General features: G+C 42.6%; 1 protein-coding gene across 1 annotated transcript; it reads left to right on the top strand.

Annotated features, from left to right (window-relative positions):
• Positions 1-244: 244 nt before the first annotated feature.
• lmbrd2b (LMBR1 domain containing 2b) lies at positions 245-12530 on the top strand. The gene is made up of 18 exons (XM_088319786.1): positions 245-395; positions 2479-2706; positions 2774-2874; positions 2946-3044; positions 3825-3992; positions 4083-4293; positions 5096-5170; positions 5257-5367; positions 5430-5613; positions 6646-6827; positions 8432-8565; positions 8642-8747; positions 8839-8936; positions 9533-9636; positions 9717-9763; positions 9843-9948; positions 11024-11153; positions 12112-12530. The coding sequence occupies exons 2-18, from the start codon at positions 2533-2535 to the stop codon at positions 12173-12175; spliced, it is 2094 nt and encodes a 697-aa protein (XP_088175912.1). The 5' UTR covers positions 245-395; positions 2479-2532; the 3' UTR covers positions 12176-12530.
• The last annotated feature ends 3066 nt before the right edge of the window (positions 12531-15596 follow it).

Raw genomic sequence — 15596 nt, 5'->3', positions numbered from 1 at the left:
AAAGTGGGTGTGCAAAATTGTTTAGCCCCATTGAGTTAATACTTTGTAGCGCCACCTTTTGCTGCGATTACAGTTGCAAGTCGCTTGGGGTATGTCTCTAACAGTTTTGCACATCGAGGAAAAAAAAGATTTGAGTTTGAAAACGTTTTAGTTTGATTTGGTTTTGAGGTTGATTTGGTCATTTTTAATTTTCCTGACATTTAAGTACTGCGCGTGCGCTATGGTGACGTCATCAAAAGCCACCGCCAGGCCATCCCGGATGTGACGGCCGATGACAGCTAGCTAATCGGGGCGATTTGCGTTGTTTTTCATTTTTTGTCCGCTTGAATTTAAAAAAAACGGGCGTTTAACGACACCCTGTAGTTGCGTTTAGCCAAGAAGACACGCAGTAAACGGTAAGATTTCAAAGGTCTTTGTTTTCTGTTATGCTAAGCAATGCTAACTAGCGAAGAGACATCAGGAAGAAACAATGGCGATTTTCTTCTCAATTTTTGTTTTAAGGGTTGTTGTGAGATCGTCTGCTTCTCTCTGCGTGTAAATGTTTGTGCTGAGTTCCTGAATCTTTCCCATGACATCGTCAAATATCGTCAAGTGACGTCGATAATGACGTTGCCGACATTAGAATAGTAATGAGTTGCCGTCTAGTGATTGTTTACCACCGTGACGTGCGGTGAGGTGGTTTTTGGGTGAGGCACAGTCATATTTACATTTGAATGAACGTACGTCTTATTCATCATTTGATTGGCAGAGCAAGAAAGGAATGAATAAACAGTAGCACAGAAAAAACTTTTACTGTCTTATCTTAACTTATATCCATCCATCCATTATCTGCACCGTGTATCCTCAGCAGGGTCGCGGGGGTGCTGGAGCTCATCCCAGCTATCCTCGGGCAGTGGGCAGTGGTCAACCTGAACTGGTTGTGGGGCACGCAGAGACAGACAACTCACTCACTCATTCACACCTAGGGACAATTTGGACCGGCCAATTCACCTGAAATGCATGTTTTTGGAATGTGGGAGGAAACCCAAGCAAGCACGGGGAGAACATGCAAACTCCACACAGGGGGTTCGATATCATGACCTCAGAACTGTGCGCCGCCATGCTGCCCACCTTAACTTATATATGAAGTCTATTTGAATGAAAGCATCCATACCTGGGTAATTCTCCTTGATTAAAAGAGTCAATCCAGCCATTATCTGCACAGCTTATCCTCAGTAGGGTCGCGGGGGTGTTGGAGCCCATTTTCAACTATCTTTTTGCTGTGAGCAGGGGACAAAGAGACAGACAACCATTCATATGCTCAATTATACCTAGGGACACTTTGGAGTCGTCAATTACCCTGCCACACATGTTTTTGGAATGTGGGAGAATAACGAAATGCCCGGGGAACACCCACACAGACATGGGGAGAACATGCATACTCCGCTGGTAGGTGCATATGAGTCCATGACCTCAACTGTGCCGCGGACGTGCTAACCACTCATCCACCGTACTGCCATAAAAGGCAATGCAACGGATTATTTACATTCCTCTAGCCTTCTAATTGTAATGATTGGGACTGCGGTGTGTGCCAAATCACAATCCTTGGTCTCACGAGGCAAGAGAGTTTTTTGCCTCACTCTGCATCTGTAGATGCTAAGCACAATAATACATTAGATACTAAATGTATTAATGATATTCATATTAAAATGTGAAAATTCAGTGACTATTTCAAAAGAAAATCCAAAAATTGTGAAGATCAATGAGAAAGAACATAAAACACTGAATAAATATAACAATTTAATATTGTTTTTTTTACATTTTTTACTTCAAACTTAGCCCATATTGGTAAGTGCAAAGCCCCATGGTGCCAAGGTCCAGGGTTCAATCCCAGCTACCGCAGCCTCCCGTGCGGAGTTTGCATGTTCTCCCTGTGCCTGTGTGGGTTATTCCCACATTCCAAACCATGCCTGTCAGGTTAACTGTCCCTAGGTATGACTGAGCGAGTGAGTTGTCTGTCTCTGTGTTCCCTTCAACTGGCTGGCAACCAGTTAAAGGTGTCCACTGCCTGGACTGGGTTTGGCTCCAGCACCCTCCGTGACCCTAGTGAAGATAAGCTGCGCAGAAAATGGATGGATGGATGGAATTTACCAAATTATGACTAAAAAAATGAAGACGTTTAAATGTAGGAAGTACATAATCATGACTAAATACGGGCAGTGAAAAACACTAGCAAGGAGAAGCAGGACGAGAAGCCTTCAGATCAGAGAATTCCATTCCCCATTCGTGCTGCCCAAAAGGGGTGTGGAAATTAAAGAACCGCAACATGATTGGCCGATGGCGACAATGATGTCACAACAACAAACAAAAGTTCACAATAAGAGTCAAAATAAGAAACTGGCATCCTATAAAATCTCCTTTTCATTTGTCCATTCATAAAAACAGAACAAACGTATGTATATTTTCCAGGCCTGGCGAGTGTTTGTGTGCTTTTTGAAGGTTTGCTGTGTTTGTGGGTGAGGAGGGGGCGTGGCCTAAGGCCTTGGCGTCAAGATGAGCGGTGCAGCGCTGGGTGTGGAGATGGTGGTGGTGTTCTTCCTGGCACTCTTCCTTCTGCATCGCTACGGAGACTTCAGGAAGCAGCAGCGAATGGTCCTCTTTGGGACGCTGCTGGCCTGGTACCTTTGTTTCCTTATCGTCTTCATCCTGCCACTCGACGTTACCAGGGTCAGCTTTCTTATTTCTCATTGAACGCCACTAGTCTGTCACTGGTCTAAATTGAGTCATGTTGCAGACCATCTACAAGCAGTGCGAGGTGGACCACCAGGTTCCCACCTCGAGCCCGGCCTCATCCAACCGGTCGTCTGGAAATGCGTCTGTTGTGCCCACTCAGAGGTCAGAACAGTAGATTTGTTTGGCTGATAATGTGTCGACATAACATAACCCTTCTTACTTTCTTTCCACAGAGTGCAAGCACCGTGCTATGAGCCGTGGAGCTACATTCCGGATGGTGTCATGCCCGTCTTCTGGCGGGTAGTCTACTGGACATCACAGTGCCTCACCTGGTCAGTATAAGGCAGACGTAGGCACATTTTTGGAGTCGTGGGACGAATTGGGTAAAGCGTATGACAGTGGAGCTGGCTCAGGAGCAAGAAATAATGACTGATTGATTTGATGTGTGCACGAGAGAGAAAAACCTGGAGGAACAGAAGTCCTTAACCTTTTTGAAGTTCAGAGCTATTTTTTTTACTGACTAGCAGGAAGGACTACCAGTTGGATGTGTAACTATATTCTTACTTTGTTTTCGCCTTATAACCAGGGTGTAAATATCAGAAGTAGTGCTCATTCAACTACTAAAACATCTATTTTGTATTAGGCAGTGCTTCTCAGTTAGTTTCTGTAGCATCCACCCTCAGAAGAGGAAATCTCGCATTTCACGTGACACAGCCCTCATGCATTGTGCACATCTTTGTAATTGTCATCTTGAATGGTCACATGAGTCTAAAACTTGTGATGTAAACAACTTGGAGCGCAACTGAAAACAGCCAAAGACGGTTAACTGTTGAGTTTTATCTGTATAGCTCTTAGTCCCAGAAAAGTCTCAAAGGGCTCCACAAGCCCACTGTTGACACAAAGGGACCAACAATCTTAAACCCACGTGGTGATAAATGTGAGTGTGTCATTTTTATTATTTTTTATTTTTTTTCATTTATCTGTTCAATAGATGTCGGTCTAATAATTAGCGTGCATCCGTAGTCAGTAGACAAACGTGCCAAGTGGTCAGTAAGCGTTCAGTGATTCATGTGCGTTTCTCATGGACGAATGGCGCTCTCCTGTCATTACAGGTTGCTGCTGCCATTCATGCAGTCATACGCTCGCTCCGGCGGGTTCTCCATGGCCGGGAAGGTCCAGACGGCCCTAATCGAGAACGCCATCTACTACGGGAGCTACCTGCTCATCTTCGGCTCGCTGCTCATTTACGTGGCTATCCACCCCGAGTGGCGTCTGTCCTGGTGAGTGGGCATGCCCAAGCTGGCATTTGATCCACCTTGTTGCCACAGCTAATGTTAACGGTCAAGCTAACACACGCGCTCTGTCGCCAGGTACGAGCTACAGACCATCGGGATCACGGCGGCCAACACTTGGGGTTTGTTCCTGCTGGTCCTGCTGCTGGGATACGGCCTGGTGGAGATCCCCCGCTCCTACTGGAATGCCTCGCGACATGGACACATGCTCCTCAAGACCTACTTCAAGGTCTCTAAACTCATGACTGAGAAAGCGGACGCGGAGGAGAACCTGGAGGACGTAATGGAAGTGAGTGCCGTGGATGTTGAGGTTCATCACTGTTTATTACCCATGTGATGAAGTTGCAGAGCTCCCCTGCTATTTGGCGGTTGCTTGTGAAGCTGATACTTTACTGATTAGTGCAAAGGGCTACCAGTTTGATGTTTTTTAGCAGTCCTACCAAATAGTATATAACTTCCATAGTTCACTACACTAGTTAAATGTTTGGCAGTACTGCTTTTCTGAAAGTATAACACTTAAGTTATAACATTTTTGTGACTATGGTAGTATTAGGTTATCACTAAGTTTTGATTATATGGAGTTGGATAAAAATATTCTCAGGAAACCTCAAACACATTTTTAATTAATAAGCTATTTCTAACTAGATGTATTCAGAGTTCTAAATTAAGATGAGATTATGTATTTAAGTTTTTTTTCCTTTCATTAAGAAAAAAGGTTAGTGGGCAGTGAAATGTGACTCCATGCTCTTTTCTTTCTTTCAATATGTTGTGAAAAGTAAGAAAATTACCATTTTAATTAGAGTCCAAACGTTAACTCAAACCCCAAAAGAGATGAAAAAATAAGTTTATTTGAGTCTAAGAAATACACGTACTTGCACGCACATCATGAATAACTGAGAGTTATTAAACCAGATGGAGTTTTTAACAGTTTGAACTGTTTTGTGGTCTTTTGACTTTACTCAAGGAAGTAATATTTTCTGTAGATTGCTTTAACTGGTCAAAAACTGTGTAATTTGCCAAGTTGCCACATTTATCACGATACAGCCTTTTAGGAAATGTTTGCGCTTCTTCTTCCTTGATTATGACATCAGGAGGTGAGAAAGGTGAGCGAGGGCATCAAATACAACCATCCTCTGAGGAAGTGTGTCGACACCATCCTCAGGAAGGTGAGTCGGATGAAAAAACCCCCTCCTACCATCCGTCATCCCGGTTGTGTCTTAACTCTCAAACACCCTCCAACCCCCCGACCCAGTGTCCGACGGACTACCAGGAAAAGCTGGGTCGCAACATGGACGACTACGAAGACTATGAGGACAAGCAGACCTTCCCCAGTGAGAGGACTCTTGTTAAGCTTCACAAACAGGTGAGCAGCAGGAGTTCGAGTCTGCCACAGTGCTCGTGTGCTTAAAGTTTTTGCGTCTGCAGGTGATCTACGCCGTCCAGCGTCACAAGCGCACTCGTGTGCAGTGGCAAATGTTGCTGCAGGAAGCCTTCCGCCTGGAGGACGTGGCTAAGAACGAGAGCAGCTCCACGCGTCGCTTCGTTCCCAGCTTCGCTCCCGACGAGCCCCCCGGGTGGTTCAGCAGATACGTTTACACGCCCACTGCAGGTTTTTATCTTTACACTTGAAATCCCAATTAATGACCATAACTAAAAAAAAATTTTTTTTTACGTAACGATGTATTATTATATTTTTGCCATTTTTTGGCAGGCCATATTGAAAAAATAATAATTCTGAACGTTTTAAAAACTAACCATTTTACTTCAGATGATATTTCGTCCCCATTATGTGGACGTTATTGAGAAAACAAAAATGTGACATACAAAGGCCTTCACCTTGCTTTAGCATGTGTCCAATTATTTGGGCGTTAGAATGCAATAACATTTTTTTAAGCCCTGGAATTAAATGAATAAATAAAAGCACCAGGCAGAGGGAGAGTCTCTCGCCTTTTAGCGCTTTTGTCAAGATTCCTGCAGATCCTTGAAAATTCTTAAAAAGCATTAAATTCATTATTCTAAAAATAAGGCCTGAGTTTGCATTAAAATGTCTTAAATTACATTTTCCAAAGGCTTAAAAATGTGAAGACATAAGATTTATATTTATTTGAACTGAAAAGATTGAGTAAAGTCATTTTTTCATGATACATGATAAAAATGCTTACGTGATGTACTATAAACATCCTTTTTATTTATTGTTTTCCATGTCTAAAAGTTTGGAGAGAGCTATGTTTTCCAGAAGGAAAGGTTTTCAAATGGACCAGAATATGATTTTAAAAATAAATTAACATAAACATTTGTTTAAAATTGCCTCTAATTAATGTTTTTTTTTTGTTGACTAGGTCTTAAATTTTATTTCAACAGGCATTAAAGAAGTTTTAGAAAGACTTGAATTCAACCTGCTTTCAGCTGTAGGAACCCTGTTTTGTGAGGAGGTCAAGCTGTTTTACATACATATACAACATAGACCGAAACGTTATTGGCGCACAGGTAGTCACAGGCAGAAAAGTGGCGTGGCGACTGTTTAGCCAATCAGAATGCAGAATACAATGCACAGTGAAAATCCGCAACCGTGATATAGCGAGGGATTACTGTAGCCAGATGAAAATCACAAAAACCTTTGGGTCACCCATTTTTTCCTCAGAGTGGTACTGGGAGTGTCTGCTGAAGCGTGGTTTCTACCGGGTGCTGGCCGTGGTCCTGGGCCTGTTCAGCGCTGCTGTTGTCTGGTCAGAGTGCACCTTTTTCAGCACCAAACCTGTCCTGTCACTCTTCGCTGTCTTCATCCAGCTCGCCGAGCGCGACTACAACTACGTTTATATCCAGGTAAGGGGTGCGCCGTGGACCTATTGCCAGTATATCTGTGTTTACAATCAACAATATGGGAACCTCCTCCTAAACAATCTTAAAATCTCATTTGACATGAAAAACCCTGGTAAAAAAAGTCGACCTAATGAGTTTACAATGAATAGTTTTCAGAAAAAAACTGGAGTTGTCTTCAGATTCTTGCTGTTTATTTGTACAAAGTAAAAAAAAAATTGACATTCTTTTATAAAACAAGGATTATTATCATTAAATATTTTCGAATATGTTAGGAAAATTTCATTTTAAAGGCCCATTTTTTAGGTAGAAATTTTCTTCATGAATAGTCTTTACAGAGATTTCACATTGCTTCGCTATAATATGATTTAGAATGTATTTATTTTAAATAAATATATCTACTTTGGTCATATCCCCCAAGAGGAGTGACTTTTTTAAATAAAGAAATATTGGGTTTAAATTATTATAGCGGTATACTGTATAACAAAAATGTTTTGTTTGTTTTATTTCGTTTGAATATAAAAACAAATGGATTGAAATCTTGTGAATTGAAATAATTTATTGAACTAGTAAGATACCCAGCTCTATTTTTCAGGATTCTCTAAAACTTTTGATTCAGATAAAATAGCTTTCCGTCATCTGGTGGCTGGTAAAATATTTGGCCACACACATTGAAGTTTGTCATTTATGCTCACAAATGAAAACCAAAAATGTACAGTTCAGGCTTTTTACTCCCATTTGTTATACTGATATGGTCTATGTCGATTAAATAAGAGTCAATAGAATAGAAAGAAAAATTCAAATTGACTTAACAAACTAACCTTTGTGAATCAAAACCAATTCAAATCATTAAAGTACCGGTAGTAGGATACAAGGCCATTTTTCAGTTTTGCTCTTTGAATTTGACCATTAAAATGAAAGGCATGGTAGATTTTAGAAAAGTCAGTGTAATTTACATTTCTGTTGACATTTAGGAAAATTATGTTTAGAAATTAAACTGACGATAAAAGGAAGCTAAAGTAACTTATCTGAGCAAAAGTAGCAATGGGAATACTCCATACCTTGAAAAATCAGGATAAGAGTGATAGTCAAGTGATATCTCCCTTTTCTAAGCACTAAATTTGATCATTTGTATTGAAAAACCTAATGCAGTATGACTACTTCAAAAGTGTTTTATTGCACAAAATGTCATATATTGATAAACACAACTAATTTTAAGAAAGAGCATTTACAGAAAAATGCTGCCAGCTATTTTAACGTTGGCTATGAGTGCAATGAAAACTATCGTTTTTATACGTTTAATCGTACCGCCTAAACAAAGGCTTCTATTTTTAATACAATTACAGCGGGAAGGTTGTTTCCTCAAATGTTTTGTGGTTGATAAATGGTAGTCAGTATTACACCTATAGTGGTTGGTTTGGAGTGGCATGTGGCTTTGGTGAAATCCAGTGGACATATTTAACGCTGCAAGTGTTTGACGTGAAGTGGTTCTCTTTTTTTATGCTTCTCTCAGCTTCATCTCGCGGCCTGGATTAAATCCATTGGCCAAACTACGACCAGTGGGCTATAAGGCTAGTCTCCTAACTTCTGTGCCATGTATGTCCCCCCAGGTAGCGTGCTTCATCACCATCTTCTTCCTGTGTACATGCGTCTACTCCACTGTGTTCCGCATCCGAGTCTTCAACTTCTACTACCTGGCGCCGCATCATCAAACGGACGCATACAGCCTGCAGTTCAGTGGCATGTGAGCTAGCCGAAACGTTGACCTGCTCAGTGTTTCTTCTCCAAGCCATCTCTAAATTGCCGCCTCTCGCCTTCAGGCTCTTCTGCCGCCTGACTCCGCCGCTGTGCCTCAACTTCCTGGGTCTCATCCACATGGATGCAGCTATCTCGCACCAGCACAAAGAACAGACGGCCTACACCTCAGTAAGCAGCTGTTGTTTTATTTTTTGTGCCCTACTCCCTCTGCTTCTTTTTGTGAGGGCAGCAAGGTTCACAAGTACTTCCCGTGTTGCAGATCATGGGCTCCATGCGTGTGCTGTCCTTTGTGGCTGATGGTTTCTACATCTACTACCCCATGCTGATCGTCATCTTGTGCATCGCTACCTACTTCAGGTAACGTCCCGTCTCGAATGAAGGTGATTGGCTGGAATATGTCTTTGGGGTTAATAAGTTGGTCCAGAGTTCAATTCCAGCTGCGGGTTTTCCCCGGGGACTCCGGTTTCCTTCCACATTCCAACAACAAACATGATTGGCAGGTTCAAATGGTCCATGGGTGTGAATGAGAGAGTGAGTTCTCTGTGTTCGTGTGCTCTGCGACTGGCTGACAGCAAGTTGAAGGTGTGCCTAAAGATGGCTGGGATGGGCTCCAGCATCCCCGCGATCCTGTTGAGGATTAGTGGAAGGATGGATATCTATATTCATTGAAAAACATTCAAGAATGTTTGTGTCATGTTTGTCCTCCTACAGAAAACTTATAATTTCCCATTATCAAACATTTTTTTAAAGTGCCAGGGAGCCACCACACGCAGCTCCAGAGCTGCCTGTTGCTGACCCACTGGTTTAGCTAATTAGAATGCGAAACACAATGCACGATGAAAATCCGTGAAGTATCGAAAATGTGAAAAGTAAACCGTGATACAGTAAGGGAATACGGTTTACCGTTATTTGACGATACCAGATGTTCTGAGCCATCTTATGTTCACACTCAGCCTGGGCACCCGCCTGCTCAACCTGCTCGGCTTCCAGCAGTTCATGGGCGACAGCGAGCTGACGTCGGACCTTGTAGACGAAGGCAGAGAGCTGATCCGCCGAGGTCAGTGCCGCACCAACAATGACACTCGTCTTTACTCGAGCGCCACGCCGATTTGCCCACGTGCGTTTGTGTGCCCGCAGAGAAGCGGAAACGCCAGAGGACGGAAGATGGCGAGAACCGGCGCCGCGTGAGTCATCAGGCCACAGCAGCTCTGAAAGGTGCCAGTCCTGGGTGCTTGACGGCATTTAGTTTCGGTTGTGTTTCAGGAGTGGAAGGAGCGCTACGGTAACGCCAGGGAGGAACTGAGCACCAGGGGCAGGAACAGCCACGAAATGAAGGAGACGAGCTACTCTGATGACGGCAACAACAGACGTCAGTGCTCACTTTGCCTGATTTTCATTTCATTAGGGGTTAAGAGTTCTAATTCTTGCCAGAAAATGAAGTTGCGCCACCTGTTTTTCCTTAGGCCTGTTTGAGTGTGAGATCGTGTCTGTTGTGATGCAGAAAATTGTCGTGTAGATGGCAGCATCTTTGTATTTTTAGAAGGGTTTGCTCAGGTTAAATCGGGCAACCAACCTTTTTGAAGCTGAAATTTACTTTTACTTACCGATTGGCACAAAGGGCAAAGAGTTTTTTATACATTTCGAAATGATTATGTTTTTACTATGTTATTACCATGTTGTAATATTATGATCCGAGTTAAAATAGGCTCAGTCAACCTCTAAAACATAACGCCAGTTAGAAATCTAATTTCCTGGAAAATCCAAAAATTAAGACATAGTCTATTTATCTCAACACCAAATCCATATCCCCCTATCGGGAGGTGGCTTGAGTCAAGAACACACTCACATTCACCAAACATACATTCCCCTCTGCTCTTCCCAACCTGACACCGAACATTAAGCTCACAGCACAACAAGCGGTGAGTCGCAACCCTTCATTAGCAGAAAAGCCCGACAGCATACACTGGTTTACCCCCTCCGCATTATATGTGTCGATACCAGTCCTTCTTAACTAGCCTTGGCCATTCACACCTATCCCACTCTTGCATCCATTAGATTAACCAACCTCACATCAGGATGTGAGGTAAGATGTAGTAGAAAAAACATTCATTGTTTTTTTTCCTATTTTACCATTAAAACAAGTTTAAAAACACCTAATAAAATACAAAATTAGTTAGGTAAGTTACAATAAATTACTCGTTCCACCACTGCCACCACAAAAAACAACTTTCAATCGTCACATGTGGCTTTATCATTATTTACAGCATAGTATCACCTGCCTTGAGAAGTTTAAACTGGATAAAAAAGGAGCCGGGGCTAGGAATGAAACATTTTACATTTAAAACGAGCAGTTATGATCTGTATGTTTTAAGAAAAAGATGTTTTGCTTCCAAAAGTCTTGAGAAACAATAGCAGCCCACCTTCTTCTTCGTACTTGTGTGTAGCGGGCAAGTACCTCGGCCGTTCTGCGGCGAGACCGGACCGGGACTGCATAGAGCTCCTTCAGGACCAAGAACCTCTGGACTTCAACGCCGACACCTTGGCGGAGGACACCGACGGCAGAGACGGCGGCAGGTAATCGAACACGCTATCCAGGGCTTCTTTTGGTACATGTCCATCCAAAATTGTCACTCCAACCAGCAACTAAAAAAAGTTCAACAATTTCAAAGAGTGCACCATTTTTATCACTTTTTAGCTGATAACTTTCTGTCTTTGGGGTGTTTCTCATAGAATTTTGCTGGACCCTGGTGGGTGAAAAGACTTAAGGGGGTCCGGGTACATGCTATGCAGGAAGAAAATTGTACATTTCATATTCAAGCACATCTATATGGTGTATTACTAGAACAAAATCAAAAAGCTAGATTTATGAAGAATGTTATACCCTTGTAAACTATTTCATTATGAATACACTGGTTATGAAAGGCAATGACACAACAAACAAGTCCCACCCACAAAGGGTGGTAAACAAGATGGGTGTTTATGAAAAAAATCTGCTCATCATCTTATAAGACTCAAAATAATTTTTGTTGTTCTTATGCCGGTACTATTTTAAGGTATCGTAAACAGAACTAATGACCAATATGAGTTTTCAATTTGATTAAATGTACCATATTTTCCAGACTATGACGCACACCTAAAAACCCCAATTTGGCCATAAATTCCCAAGTGTGCCTTAAAACCCGGTGCGCCTTATATTCCGCAGAATATGGTAAATAAGTTTGGAAATGTATATAAGGGGGATAAAATGATACCACGCGAAAGGATCGTGTTTTTTTAATTGTTGGATGAAAATGGTGAAAGAAAAGAACTGTTCTAAATACAGTCCAAATGCCAACCCCAAAAACATGAAAAAAGAAGAATTTATTCTAGCGCTTCTAAGACTTTCACATACTTGCACGTGCAACAAAAGGAGCTGCAATGATTATTTCAGCCAGAAGAAGGCGTCAGCAAGTAGAATATTTCTGAAGTTACATACTCCACCTTTAATTTTATCGAAAGAATGAAACTATACTGTATTTTTGATGCACTGCAGGCCCAAAGTCGGACGCTACCTTTCCATGTCGTCATCTCGCAGTCGCATTTTTGACGATGTCTGAACCCGAGACTGCACCACATGCCCCAAACTGAACTGAACAGAAGGTGGCGGCCATCAGAAAACATACCGACTTCGCCCCCTTTCCACTCCAGTCGGAACCCACTCCCGTACACGGGGACCGCCTCTGCTGATCCGCCCAGGCTGTCAGCCAAGTGGACACGGCGCGCTTGTTGAATGACGTTAAATGTGGCCTTGTGCTAACGGATTAGAAGTATCTCTGTTATTATATTTTGCCCATGTGGCATAAAATCGGTTGTACGATGTGAAGTAGTATTTATATAAAATATTTATGGATATAGTTTGTCTTTTTGTGAAGTCAAAAGTCAATAAAGATCGTCAGTCACTGGTTGTCCCAATAGCACGTGAGGAGTGATTAATTTAACACTGACAGTGTTTTTCGGACTACGAGGCACACGTAAAATACCCATAAATTTGAAAGCGCGCTGCATGATCTGTTGCACATTATATACTGAAAGAAATGGTGGATAAAATTTGAAATACATACTTTCAATTAAATGATACTGCATACAGTCACTGTCCTGCCTTTGAGAAACATATACAGTGGTCCTGGAGGGTCCTATTATGGTTAACAGGTTGTTTATGCCAAAAGGAAACAAAGAAGCGCAGAACTTTAATGGCGCCAACTTTCAAACAGTTACATATTGCGAATCCTCTTTTGTTTTTGCTTTGGACAAAAATTGTAACATATTGACATATTAAATCAGATGTCATAATGTTAATTCATGTTCTATGAAATAAATTATTTTAGTTTTAGTTGTATGTATTTTGTATGCTACCCTATCTGTTCTTGTAGTATTAATTCCATGCACCTTATGATCCAGTGCGCCTTGTAATAAAAAATATATGACAAAAGACTAATTTTTTGGCGTGCCCCTTATAATCAGCTGTGCCTTATAGTGTGAACAGAGAGGGATGGCAGTGAAGGAAGTACGCCGCCAAGAGGAAGCTGCCAGGTGGACCAAGGCAGTCTCTCTGGGCAAACGGGGTCAGTGGATGAGATGGGATAGAGGGAACATCAGCTGAAGGGACATTTGGGCCACAAAAGCGAGGCGGTTGAGTTTTGTTATCAGAGCTACATACGAAGTCCTTCCAACACCAGTTAATCTTCATGAGTGGTTTGGTGAGGACCCAGTGTGTAGTCTTTGAGCCACGCCGCCGATCCTCAAACACATTATCACAGGGTGCAACCCAGGTCACACCCACATGACACGTGGTGTCCCAACGAAAATCCTAAAGACCCTTGCGTCCACTCCGGAGTACAAGTGAGCAGCCACCAACTCCTTACGATGACCACCATTAGGCAACTTACCTTTGTCCTTGAAGTGGCTAAAGTAGCCAAGGGCAGCTTCCATACTGACTGAGCAAGACCAGCATCTTGGCCTGGGAATGGAGGATGCTGGCTGGCCTTGGCCCCTTCACAGTAAAAGGTGTTCATCATCAAGCCCACAGTACCTTGGGAGGACACGTGGATGAGGCTTTCAAGCGAAAACGCCTATGCTATGCCGAGCTTGCAGCTGAAGCACAACATCGTGGCTGGAACATTGAGGTCTGTTAGTAGACCCGAAAGTCCTGGGCCAAACCCTGCGCAGAGCCATCAAAGCTGCATCAGAGGCGAACGAAAGAAGCAACCAGTGGCTGTTCATCAGGAGGAAAAAACCCTGCTGGGCCCCCAGGTGGTAAGCCAGGAGGTATGTGCTCAGCTTAGGCTTGACCCAGGGAAAAGGACAACCTCTGCCATGCAATGTCCCCTGAGAAGTGTGCAAAGCAACTCTCGTGACAGATTAGGATTGACACAAGGTCGGGGCCCATTACCCCGTGGCTGGCAACGCCGGGAGAAGGCGTTATGTCCAACACACCCAGTGACCCAGGGCGACCATTCCACCAGTCACCACCAATACAACACTTACTCTCAAGCATGTGTTAGCCATGGGTGTTGTCGGCCTGTTTTTGGGGGGAATTTTAAAAACTCTCTTTTCCTGAATAAGAAAAGGCTTAGATATGATGAAAATCGCTTAGGGAAAAAAATTGAAAAACGCAGTGTGAGAAATACTCCACTGCATTGAAATGGTTCTGTCCATTTGATTCCTAGCATCACTCCTCTTTCGCTCGACTAGTGTGACTTGCAGCATAGCGGAGGAGTCTGTGTAGGCTCTGATGTATTACGAAGAGAGTATGTATTCACAACTATTTTACCATCCAATACAATGAATTTGTCATCAACAGATATTAGTCCTCATTTTAGCTGCATTGAATCGAAGGCAACAATGATCAACCTAGCTTAATTGTTGCTTATGTGTAAGCTTTGTCATCCTCCCACACCAGTGTTTCTGTGAAAAAAGAAGCTCAATGTTGAAGGATTCTATACATTTGACTTTAAAGGATTTTATACGATCGAATACAAATTACATTTAATGCAAAAGATATTCACTGGCTGGGCTGTGGTGTGATGTCAGGGCACCCTGGTGGAAAATATTGTTTACAGGAACGGCGGGAATGGGACGTAAGGCTGATAAGATAATCAGCACATCCAGACACAGAATGGCCCTGATGACGTAGAAACGCTGGGTGTTGTTTTGAGTATTCCAGACATCGTGACGCTCTTCGACAAGATGGTGAACTCCAGGGGGGGTTTCCTTGGCACCCCCATGGGAGGAGTCGGCATGCCATTATGCGGGGAGAAGATGGCCACTAGGAGAGAGCTAAAGGACTTAAGAAGAAGGCTTCACACAGACTCCAATGTCACTAATTCGGACGTTTTCGATGGGGTACACTTAGTTAAATTGTTAATGAAATTAAATCTGCCCCCGTGTGAAAATGTCGGCTTTCTTGTTCATCTTTTCCCTCAAGAAACGAGCGTGCATAAATTGTTGGGTGAATGGAGTCAGATAACTAATTCGAACAAATTGGTACACGATAAATTTTGATATTTTAATTCCAACAATGTTTAGGTGAGAGACTATTTCCCACGATAACTATAAAGAAAGACACAAAATAATGTAAATGGTTGTCAGCATTACCTAGTGGACCAGTTTGAAGTGTAATGTGACGTTTACAAATGGGAAGTGACACTCCTGAACAGTGTTCTTAATGATCCTAAATCAATTTCAGTAAAATGAAAACAACAAAAATCAGCCAGACACTGGGTGCTCAGCACCCCCAAGGCTCTGAACCTAAAATTGCCCCTGGGGCTCGGACAAGGAACCTACATCCTTTGTTCTGTATGGTATGAAACTTGCACAATTTGACTATGTTGGTTCTGCGTTCAGGGGGGTTGAAACCAGTAATTTTGCCATCCTTGAACCAGATGAAATGATATGTCAGGCCTTGAATTTGACACCATTGAATTGACTTTGCTGCAAGGTGCGCGCATGCAAAGTCGAGCGCGCATGCGCCAGAAACAA

The sequence above is a fragment of the Urocampus carinirostris genome, chromosome 16 (genome assembly GCF_059441175.1).
Source record: "Urocampus carinirostris isolate Australia breed hairy pipefish chromosome 16, RoL_Ucar_1.0, whole genome shotgun sequence".
Taxonomy (NCBI): domain Eukaryota; kingdom Metazoa; phylum Chordata; class Actinopteri; order Syngnathiformes; family Syngnathidae; genus Urocampus; species Urocampus carinirostris.
This window is presented reverse-complemented; position numbering and strand designations above follow the sequence as displayed.